This window comes from Numida meleagris, chromosome 5, assembly GCF_002078875.1.
Source record: "Numida meleagris isolate 19003 breed g44 Domestic line chromosome 5, NumMel1.0, whole genome shotgun sequence".
Taxonomy (NCBI): Eukaryota; Metazoa; Chordata; class Aves; order Galliformes; family Numididae; genus Numida; species Numida meleagris.
The window spans coordinates 64,967,505-64,979,752 of NC_034413.1; the positions used below are offsets into that span (position 1 = coordinate 64,967,505).

The 12,248-nt window shown below is 36.9% G+C and overlaps 1 protein-coding gene across 3 annotated transcripts in view; it reads left to right on the forward strand.

Moving 5' to 3' along the window:
• The window catches only part of MGAT5 (mannosyl (alpha-1,6-)-glycoprotein beta-1,6-N-acetyl-glucosaminyltransferase), a 102,943-nt gene that overhangs the window by 65,340 nt on the left and 25,355 nt on the right, over positions 1-12,248 (forward strand). For all 3 annotated transcript variants that reach the window (XM_021397944.1, XM_021397945.1, XM_021397943.1), the window contains 2 exons: positions 855-988; positions 4,318-4,451. In XM_021397944.1, coding sequence (XP_021253619.1) covers positions 855-988; positions 4,318-4,451 — 268 coding nt within the window. The remainder of the gene's footprint in view (positions 1-854; positions 989-4,317; positions 4,452-12,248) is intronic.

Here is a 12,248-nt window from a genome sequence, read left to right on the forward strand (position 1 = left end):
AACTGAAGAATGTGCGCCCTTTTCTTCATATTGAGAAATCTTTTTTCTGCCTTTCGTGTCCTGTGGACTCTTTTTTTCTTTTTTTCTTTTTTTTAATAAAGCAACTTGTAATTGGATTAATTTTTGTTCAAGGAATTAATAGGACTGTCAGTAAAGAACTGAGTGTAAATCTCTCATGTAGACTTCTAGTAATCCGATGCCAAGATCTCTTTCAGTTGTAGACTAGTTGATGAAGACTTCTGACTTTTGTATTATTTCTTCAAAAGTCTCTGACAAGAAGTTTTATAAGCAAATGGCCTGTCTGACTGCACATCTTCAGCAAATTATGCTGTCTTCAGTGCTTCCCTGGTAGGTTTAATTGATCCAGGAGTCAGAATCTGGAGACAAAATACAATTGTCTAAAGACAAAGTACTAGTCTAATCTTGGCATGTAGCCCTTGGCACTGGTTTTGCACTAGTGCATTAGAGCATTAGAAAATAGATGAAGAATCCTCTCTTCTTCTGCCTAAATTCTGCTTCAGAGCCTTAGGAATGTAGGTGACCATAGTCACATTCCCATAAGCTCTGCTTAGATGTTCAAGTGTGACTTCATTTTGTAAGAACAAAAAAAACCCAAAACAAGCTCCAGGGTTATTTGAATGTCTGAAATATCCTTGAACTTGCTGATTGTAATGTCTTTGTGAATGTACCAGAAATGTTTGAAATTGAAATGTACATTCAGTTTATAAATAATTCACAGTTGCAAATACAAACAACACACCTCTTAATTATAACTGTGTGTATATACACACATTTATATATATATATATATATATGCACGTGTACCTACAGAATTTTTTGTTTGTTTGTTTTAGGTGTATGCTAAGAGTTCTGGATTCCTTTGGAACTGAACCAGAATTTAACCATGCCCATTATGCTCAGTCTAAAGGCCACAAAACACCATGGGGAAAGTGGAACCTTAATCCCCAGCAGTTCTATACAATGTTCCGTAAGTATCCCTGGCTTCGTAAAGAATTTGGAGCTTAATGGAATGCTGTCATCGAGATGGATGTTTGAATTATTTAAGACTAGTCTGTGGTTTAATACAATGCAGATAAAAGGTCAGAATCATAAGTGCAAATTTTCTACCATACTTTCACACACAGGAAAAAATATATCAATATGAGTAAAGATATGGAACTCTCTTCTCAGGGTACTTGTGGAAAGTGGTGGCTGGCTTTTCCTTCAAGCTTCAGTGAATTACTTTTGCATTGTTATGAGCTGTACTGTTGATGCAGTTGTGAGGAGAAAATGGCAGAAGTACAACAATTGAGCAGTGCTATTCCTTATGAATTCTATATAAATTTTTATCAGATTAAATGAATACCTGACCTACTCTAGCATGAGACTTGACTTAATGGTACTAGGTTCTAGAGTCAAAAGATCGTTCTTTTGCATGCTTGTAGTAGCAATTTAAGTTTATCTCTGAAAGGTGCAAAAAGATTCACCGCTGCCAGCTAGCTTGAGGGTATGTGAAGCTTAGGAAAGAGGAAAGTACACGCCGTTATTTGCTGGAGCTTCTCAGCCCAAGTCTAAAAAGGAGCCCTGGGTAGTGATCAGCCTGACTTCCGATGTTTGGTGATGGTCCCTGAGGCTATGGCCAGGGCACGTACTGTTCTTTCTAATTAGACTTCTTAGTCACATCTTTCAAACTTTTCTGCTCTTCATAGGAGAAGTGCACACACTGCTGTCTAGCTGACGTGCTTTTGAATTCAGTTGTCTTGTAAAATTCTTTGAAGAGGCGTTCCAGCTAACAAAAGGCGTGGTGGGGAAATGTGGCTTGGGAGTGGCTGCGGAGTTAGTGACCGGACTTTTATGAGCAGAACTTGTTCCACAGCCACATGATTTGCTAATATTTATTGGTTTATATCATACATAGAAAAGGAGCCAAAGGCTCTAATGTGCTGTATTCGAGTACTTCAACTATTAGGAAATTTGACTGTGAGATCCTGCTCAAGATAGCACCAAGGATGATAATGTGCTTGAGGAAAGCATTTGCATGAATTCTTGTGGTGCAGCTGTGTGCACTTCCTCAGTCCCACTGCAAGAAATGCAGAAGTACATCTCTCTGGGGAAGATCTCTGTTATGTATGGCAACACAAACTACTGTTACATTCTATTCCTTGCAACAGATCACTTCATAATCAGTTTTTCAGAAGAGTATGACTGTATTGAAATTTCAGTAAGTAAGCATTTCTGGGTTTTAATACTGGAACAAGTGCTATTTTTCCTTTGCAGAAAAAGAGGCAAAGAGATTGCAAGCAAATGTTTTCTGAAGCATGAGTGATTACAGTGTTATAGATTGGTCAAAGAATTTGCTTTTTTTTTTTTTTTTTTTCTTTTTTTGGTACTAGGTGCCAAAGAGTCAGCATGTTTTGCAGTATTTTATTTTTGTATTTTGTCCTCTGATGCAGAGATAGCAGCATCTTTATTGGGTTATGATTGAAAGTGAATACATATTATGCATCAGTAAAGATTTTATGCCAGATTGGAAGCCTGGATGCCTTCCCAAGATTCCCAGACTCTATTATGTTTTGAGAATTCTGATTATAAGGGCAGAAAATTATTACTGAGCAACAAGCAAGCTGTATTCAGACCCGTGTTGTATTACCAAATGCCTGACTATTCACTGAGCTTTCCAGAAGCATGAGGGTGGTTTTTTTCCCATTCCTATGTTTTTTTATTTAAATTCTTTTATGCAAAGTAATGCCATTAGTACATTTAAAACTGCATGATCTTGCTTAAAAATAAATCTGAGTGCTTCCTGTCAGTGATACTTAAGGCACTGAATTCCACCAGTTCTAAGTGCTAACTTCAACAGAGGTTTTTCTTTTGAGTGTGTACAGCCTTGCCTCTCCTTTGAATGCAGTCTCTTATCCAAAAATATGAAAGGGCAGAAAAAAGCCCCTTTTCAGGCATATTTGCCACATGCCATTTACTTTGCTAAATGCTAAAAAGTCTCTGGGCTTAAGCAAGTACCTAGCTGTTGCCGAGGCATTTTTTGTAGAAAAAGAGTAATTGTTATTTGAGGGACTAAATATAACAACAGAGGGAACTGTACACTCCATATAGTTTCTCTGTTCTGTTGTGTTACCCCATGGGCTGATTTTCAGCAATCAAAAAATAAAACTTTCTAACGGCAGTAGGATTTTTTTGCAGAACTCTGACTATGAGTTTAACATTGTGTATGTCACATGTGCCTAGGGGGCTGCCTTTCTTCTTTTTATTTTTAAACTGTGCAAAAATGTGCTTAGAAGTTATCAACTTGAATTAATAGAAAAAGGTGACACTTAGAGAGATCCTAGGTTTTATTGCAGTTACACTTCTATGCAGGCGTGTGAGGCTGCACCACTTCTTAAATATGTGCAAAAAACCAACATATTGCTGTAGTTTTTGCACAGCAGTGGTGGATTCTTAACAGAAGCTTTGGACGCTGTAGTCCATCCCTGCAATTGAGCACCTTTTCAACAATCAATCAAAAACACCACCAGCACCACCACCACCCACAAAAAAAAGAACCACCAACTTAGTTGTCGTGAGCCTACAGTTCTTTGCCTTTATAGGAGGAGAACAGTGCCTTGTTCTGCTGGAGGTCACTGCTGAAAAAAGACCAATGAAGGTTAAAAGTAATATAGAAAATTAAGAGTAAATTGTATATCCTTTGCAACTATCACAACAGTTTTGATAATTTCAGTTGTCTCTTTTCAATGTTTTATAACAGATATATTTTAGTGAATTAAGCAGTGAAATTTGTATTCCGATTTGCATGGTGTGACTTTATAGGCTAATACTTAGCATGGAATGAGTGTTGGCTCTTGCAATATAGGAGGTGAGCCCAAGTAATTTACTAAAATTTATCTCAATGAGCAACATACTGCTTTGTTAACAAGCTTAAATCCAGTGTTTCTTCAAATTACTGGTGTCACATCTTTGGGATTGTCAGGCTGGATTCCTTCTGATTCTCTTATCTCTAATTGTAAAAGAAAGCTGAGCACACACAAAAAAAGTCAGTATCATTGGCCTTGGTCCAGCTGCAGAGTTTTTATTGCTGGAAATGAGCCAGAAAATAGCTGCTTACTTCAGTAGACATGTGCAGAAGGACTTAAGATTATTAACAACTATTCTCCAAAATAAGGTAAGCAAATGTATCTCTCAGTGAAAATGTGAAGTGGTTTATTGAATACTATGTTCCTTATGCCTATTTTCCTGACAACATGAATGCTTTTGTAACATTAACTAATACTTTAAGAGATTCTGAATATGCTCCATTTCTTCCAGCTCACACTCCAGATAACAGCTTCCTTGGATTTGTGGTAGAGCAGCATTTGAATTCCAGTGACATTAAACACATTAATGACATCAAAAGGCAAAATCAATCTCTCGTTTATGGCAAAGTAGATAATTTCTGGAAGGTGAGTTTTCCACAGTCATTTACCTGAGCAAATTTATTTTGATAAATATAATAAGGCATAACTCTCAACTAGAAGCATTCCTTTTCTATGAATCTGTTCTTTTTCTGAAAATAGGCATTTAAAGAATTCAGTTGAACATCTTGAGGTCTTGCTGATGAGGAAACTAGTATCTGTCTAGATTAAGATGGATCCATTGTTATTTATGCACACCCTACTAATGGAGTAATAATTTTTTATAGATTTAATATCACAATAATTGTGGAAGATACAGTAGTTGTTACAAGCAATGGGAAATTAAAGGTGCCAAGAGGCTTTGCAAACTTTAATCATTGTCGTATACAAATGTCTCTTTCAGTGATTTATGTTTATATATCTACGTCCACAAGTGTGCTGTATTTTGAACTGGAAGGTGTATTTTACTGAAGGCTCCAGGAGTGTGCAACCTCATTTTATATCCATGTTACGTCAGATTTATGTTTCTTTAGTGTTATAATTACTGCAATGTCTCTCCCATTTGCAGAGGAGAGCTGCAGAATAACTAAGCACTGAGAGCTGGTCATATTTTCACCAAGTACCATATATGGGGCTGCATAAAAAGACCTCATATTTTAAGTCTTGTCAATTGCGAATGGAACTGACGGGTACATACTGTGCTGTACATGGGACCAAATGACAGCACAGTGAGGGCACACCTGTTTCTCACATTTTCCTTCCTTTTATCTTGCTTGTCATGAGAATATCAGTCTTGTGCAGTTTTCTGACCCATAGAATCAACGTTCAATCTGATAACTGTGAGACAAAACAAAAACTTAAGACAAATGGGAGAATGTTGCCAGGATTTATAGTAGAAAAAAGGTAATGCTGAATGCTTCTTAGTTCTTGTGCTAAAAAATTATGTGTATTAGCTGTGCATGTTCGGTTGTAATCCCTCGGGTTTATATGTGGGTTTATTGCCCTAAGCCATGTAATCGGTGTTTTAAAAGGAAATTTTACTTAGCATCGTACAGATACTGTGACAGTTATTCTTTTTGATCTCGTGGTATAGAATGACTTGCTATGTCCCTGTTTGCAGTCTGCTTTGCCTGCAAAGTGCTGGCGCAGAGCTAGGATCCTTAAGTTCAAGTCTCTTCTAACTGAAGCTCTTGTACTTCTAGTTTCTGATCTCATTATCAGTCTCTCAGTTGCACGTAATAATCATCTATGCTTCCTGACCTGATTTGTACTGTGTATCAGTAGAAGAACCTGTTGAGTACTAGCTGGATTTAAGGAACAAGATATTTGGTCTGTCACTGGTGGTGGGTTTCTTTTCACTGACATATATCTCTTTCTCAGTTTATTCAGTCTTCATTAATTCAGAAATATGTATTAATAGATCATGTGCCCAGAGGGGAGATTTGTGATTGTCTAGTCTGAGATTCTATGTGGCACACAGAATACTCATGAGCTGATTAAGGCAAGAACATGGCTTTTTGGAAAAGAACATCCTACCTTGAGTTTTAAATAGCACACAATGGAAACCTCACTACTTCCTCTGGTTAATTTCTTAATTGCCTTCTTCTTTATGACTGTGATTTATTTTTATTCTAGTACAGATTTGTAGACTGTAATTTCCAGTCTTAGTAGTCCAGTTTCTCCAAAAACATAGGACATAATTTTTGGCCATACTTTGAAATGCTTCCTGAAAGCTTGTTACACCAAGCACATCATAAGTGTAACTTGCAAACTGTAACTGTAGTCATGCCCTTGTGCACTGGTGGATGAAGTGCAATCACTGAAGACACAGTTTGAATTGGTGACAACGTGGGATGTCTTACTTGGAGTGATAAAATCCAATTCATGTCATCAACAATAGGCTTGAACTAATCTTGTGTCTGTGTAATTTGCTTATGTCTCGTTTCCTTCATTTTCTTTGTTCAGCGCTCTTTTCATCTGCCGCCATGGCTTGTACTGAACTAGACTAATCTATTTGTCCTGCTGCTTGTCTTTATACTGAATGAAGGCAATTAACAAAAAGTGTAATCTCCACAAAATACATGTGTCACTGTTGGTTCTGGTCAGTCATTAAAGAAGCACAATGTGAAGGGGAGAGTGTTCTGATTCCCAGACTGTGAAAGGCTTTTTTTGAATATTAGTTGCAAATAACTTGCTTAATTTTAAACTAAATGGATTGAAATGGAACCAAGGACACCATATTGTCAGTTCAGAGTTCATTTTTTTTCTTTTTCCCTGGGAGTGAGACTAGAAATACTGACATGCCTTCATATGGCCACGGTTGCGGGTCTGCATCTAGCTAAGCCTGTAGAAGAAAGATCCCAATTTACTTGTCACTTCATCTTTGCTAGAAACCCTCTTATTCCCAGCTCTGCTGCCTGCCTAGAGGTGGTGAGGCTAGTTCAGACCACCTGCTTAAACTGATAAACTAACAGGGTTATTGTAGCTAAGGAGAGTTATGGATTGCTTGCAGACAGTGTTCTGTCTTGCCACATCATTCAATGAGGTTAAATTCTGACATGAACACGATGAGTGGTGGAAAGAGGAATACAGTGACCTGTTCCGCCAGCACTGATGGATACACAGGAATGTATGGAAAAATATTTGAGCCCATGGCCTGAGACCGGTGGTATTAGTACCACTTTGCGGTGGAGAAATGTAGATATGTCTTGCTGGAAGTCAAGAAGGATGTATGCTGCAGAGACTGTAAGAAATGTCTTCCTGTTTACTTCCTTCTGATAAATAAATCAGTCTTAAGTGGGTTGAGGATTACAAATAGGAGGCCATGAAGAATTTCACTGCATTTCTAAAGGTTATCCTTTATAGATAAGCTATGAGGGGTAACACTTGCCAAGTTTTGAATGTTTGTAGTCAAAGGTTAGAGTTTTTATCTGGGATTTCTAGCAGCACTAAGGAATAAAGAGAGACCTCTGTCTATCTGAGTGCCATAGAAGGAATGAATAAAATCTGAGCGAAATGCATAATGCTCTCCATTATCGGAATTGGGTTTAATTACAGAGCATTTCAATTAAAAGGGAATGCTTGAAGCCTTTCACATCTTCTTAGCTCCTGTAGGTCTATTTTTTTTTTGTTCTTCCCGCAACTTCCCATCATACTGTTCCAATACTTCTGCCCTTAGTCATAGAAATAAAAGAGTCAGGATTCATTTTTAACTATATTTCTACAGGGTGCCATGAGAAAAGGCAGAATTTGACTTGAATCAGAAAATACTCATCAAAATGTAACTTAACAACTGTATAATGATTGATTTAGTAAAACATGGTATTACAGTGTATTGAAGTTGCTTTAAAAATATTTTTATACTGAAAGATGAATTTATGTGTTTTTTGCTAATGCCCCTTCACAAGATGTGTATTCTTAAGCGTGTTCTGTCTGCATAGCAAGTTTTGAAGAATTGTAAGTGGGAGATGTTTATGCTTCAGCTAGTTTTTATTGGAAAGTACATAACCAAGGCTACTCATGCAGAGCTTTCCCCTTTATAGCTCCATGTGACATACGTAATTGTCCTGTTGTATTCCATGTTAGATGAAGTGGGAAGAATAAGATGGGGAAAGTCAGAGAGGAAAAGCTACACTTCTAGGGAATACTTCTGTTATGTGCGAAGATCAGTGGCTTGCTGCTGGCAGCGTTGCATTTCACTTCCTTCTGATTGCTTTTTGTGCTTCAGATTTAGCAACATGCTTTGGGTGAACATTTCATTTCATCTTTGAAGTAAGAAGAAACATAAGGGAAAGGAGAACAGATCCTTCTCACCTTTTCTCTCTCACCTGGTCGGTGCACTCACAAACTTATCTCAGTGTTCTTTTCTTGTCCTTCAAATTTGTGGCAGCACTGTGAGCTTATCTATCAATTAAAACTTGCCTTTGCTGCTGTCACAAGGCACCAGGAGCACTGTCCTTTATGCCACTTAGCAAGTTGAAATAAACCAGGCATTTTAGTCAGTGAGCAGCTTCATTTTTTGCAGAACTCTGCAGCTGCAGTATGAACTAGTCAGGTGTTACGGTACCAGCTAACATCATCTAGTAATATCTGGTTACCACAAAACCAACACAACAACTTTTTCTTCCTGTGGTCTCACTTGCTAATTTCTTTGGTACCCCCGTACTTTCCTGCTTCAGTGCTTACAGTGCACAAGTACTTCGCATTGTTAGTTCTGGAAATTCCCATTCAAAGGACAGGAAATTCTTTGTTAGTTGTTTGTAAGCATTGGATGACAATGAAATTGGCAAATCTTTTAAAAAATCTCACTGATAAAAATAATAATGAAGTAAAAAGTTTTCATGGATTAAATGGTCAGCGACATAGATAAATACTGGTCTTTACTGAGATGCTTTATTCATTCCTTGTGCAAATATATGTATACAAACAAATACTATCTATGTACATGCCAGTGTATGTTTTGTACAGGTATATGAGGTGAGTGCTTAGCAAGAGGTTCAAAAACAAACATTCAGGGAACACGAAAGCGTAGCGGGGTTATATAATACTTCCTCTGCATATTCTCTCTCCTTCCAGCTTTTTTCAGCTGAGGGAATTATCTGATTATTTCTCTACTGATAAAGCATCTTTTGACCAGTTTTTGAGATCTCTTAAGACTTATCTTCTAAGCATGGTCTAATCTTGATCCTATGCAAAAATGAAGATTTTTTTTTCCAAGCTTCTTAAGCGTCTTATGCTTGTGTCAGGCTCAGTTATGCGCTGAACATACCACTGGGCTTTGGCTGACCTTGGACTTGACATTTTAGCAAATAAGCGCTCTGGTGTTTGAACCTTGAGACTTAACAGTATGCACTTAGGAAATACACAAAGATCTCTTCCAGTAATTCTTACTTTTCCGAATTACGTTTCTCAAGTTGTATAAAATTAATTGTGTTTTGACTTTTTAAATTGTTTGAAGATGGCACTGGATGTATCAGCTGTTTTACAGTTTGAACTTTCAACCCCTTCATCTGGTGTGGGACTCTGAATCAAGATTTGTGTAACGTAGTGAGCCTGCAGCTCTGCGTATGTGGTGGTTAGGTTTGTTCCTTGCTGAATTTCTTATGTTCTTTGAGGTTACTCAAGCGGTCTAAAATTGCAAAAAAGTATGAAAACTTTACACTGACAAAGTGACACGTGGATGTTCTTTATCTATCATGACAAGAAGAAAGCAAAATTTAGTTCTTCGTGCGTCATGTTTCTACTATGTACTTTTGTTGCATTTATACTTCTACATTTTCATCTACCGAACGTAAAATTTCAGCCCTTCAGGCTGCGTCTTGCTGTCAGCATTTTCTTATGGAAGAACTTATCAGGCAGTTGTCATTTGATTTCTTTGATGAGAAAGGCCATACAATGCCTTCAAAGGTAGGCAGGAATAATTGATGTACGGTAATAACAGTTCTTCACTCAACGATCAACAAATTCACCTTTCCTGAATGGCAAGTTTATTTTAGCTGCTAAAAACTTGTTTCAGAAAGGGCTTGTATGACTGTTAGTTACCACTACCCTTCCATTTTGATTCTGAGGAGAAATAATTTGCTCTATTTTGATGTGATAATCTTTCATGCTCTTACGTTTTGTACTGCGGACGGTGAATACGGTGAATAATGCAGCTTGACCCAGTCTCTGAAGAGAAGTTTGATTTTCCTGTACTAGCCAGCAGCTCATGATCATGATCTATTTGTGTTTCTTTGATTCTCTTTGAACTACCTTCAGATAAAGTAAAAATCTGGAGTTTACTTTTATTTCTTAAGATTAAAGAAAAATTAAATCCACACTCAAGCAAGCAAACTCAGGAAGTGGTTTAACAATGAAAGGCATGCTCTTATTTCGTTTGTTTGCAAATCACATTTCTTTATTTACTTGCAGTCCTTGTATTCCTGAAGGCTGCACTATGCTTTCTTATTTTCTAATTCATTGTTTTAAATGTTTAGAGGTTTTTTTTGTCATTTAAGAGCTTCCTTACTCCCCAAAAAGTGCAACTGTAAATACAGCATGGAAGCCTATTCTTTTCATCTTGTGTTGGTATGCTGCCTTTCTTTAACCCTCTATTCCTCATTTTGTAGCAAACAGTTGCTGGTATTTATCTAGAAGGCAGCACGTAAATACAGTAGGAATACTCACTTTGTTATTAACAGGTGATTTGGGAAATATTTTTGGGATGAATTAAATGTCCTTTATATGTATCAAAGAGTGTTTCCTGCAAAATTTGTGATGGCCATCACAGGTGTTTCTCAGAAACCCTCTAGATTTTGACTGGCATCATATACAAGCAGGATGTGAAAAAGGCACAATTGTATTGGTCCACTTTATGTTCATCCTTGAAAATGAGATAATGGGTAAGAATAAGGTGGTAGCAAAGCCAGTTCAGATCAAAGATTTATCTTCTCTGACTCCAAAAATAGCCAAGACTTGATGTGTAAGAAAGAATGCAAAGCTTTGGAATTGATTTTCTTTTAACAAAATGTATGAGCTTCTCTACAGTTTCTAATTATGTTACTTTATTTTACAAATAATGGGAGGAACATCTCTTCAGATTTGAAGTAAAAGGAAAAAAGCTTATTTTTTTTTAAATAGCTTGTAATAATTAACAGTAACAGCAACATTTTGTCTCCATTTGTTGCCTATTTTACATAATGCTTAACACAGGACATTGTCTGAATGGTGCAATCTTGGCAGACCTACCAGAACAGAGTGATTCAGTAACGAGCCGGTCAGTCCAATCCATCACATATAGTCTTACCAGCAGAGGTAGCAAAAGCAAGAAGCCAGTCATTATGTGACATTAAATAACCTGTGCATTTGAATGTGTATCAACAACTCATTTAGGAAGGAAGTTCTAGGAAGTAATGATGTTCATTCATCCAGGCCTGATGCCTATTGCTTCTCCAAGAGTTGAAAAGACAGGTTTTCACAATCCACTTGCCCTTTGAATGAACTTCGGTAAAACTGTTGGCCAGCTATCACATAGGGCTGTGGAAGAGCGTACAGAATTTACATGACAAAAGTAGCGATTTGAAGTAGAGTTCTTAAACACTCTCATGCTGCCAAGAAGTTAAGAAACTTGTTGCCTGAGTTTAAGAGTTATTACTAAGACTATGTGCAAATATTGAGGGGAAGTCTCTGATCTCTGCTGCATACTGGCTGTAAATGCAATCTTTAGCTAATTGCTTTTGGAATGCTAGTAGTCTTTAAGACTCAGAAAACATATGGCATTGAAAATTAAAAGTAATTCTTGTTTGCAAATTAGGATGGTATACGATTTTCTTGTGGGCTTTTTGTTTAATGCAACAGTAAAAATTCATTTACTCTGGGTGTTTTCCAAAATGCTTTTTAAACTTCAGGCAATTGGAATATTTGCAGGAATGTCCTGAGACTCGGATACTATGTATTTAGATAAGAATGTGTATTCATTTGGCAGGAGCGTTGCTTACAAGGTGAGACTCAAGGTTTTCTTCACAAAGAAGGAGAACAATTACTTTGTTACATATCCAACAAAATCAGAGTGACAATTTGATATTTCACAGTGAGGTTTTTCATAGTTTTTGTTGTTTTGGAGTTGTCTGTTATTACAGTTTGAATACAAGTACTGTTTAGGCAGTGCTGAGAATACAGCTATCTGGTGGCCTATGTTTTATCCAGTTAGAAATTAATAGAACCTTGATATTTATTTATTTTTACATATATTACAAATAAAAAAAGCATTTTTTTAAAACTAGTAAAAAAGAAAACTAAAAAATTTAATGAAAAATTGGATATTATAGAGTCATGTAGAAAAAACATAAGAATGACCAGGAAAGGAAT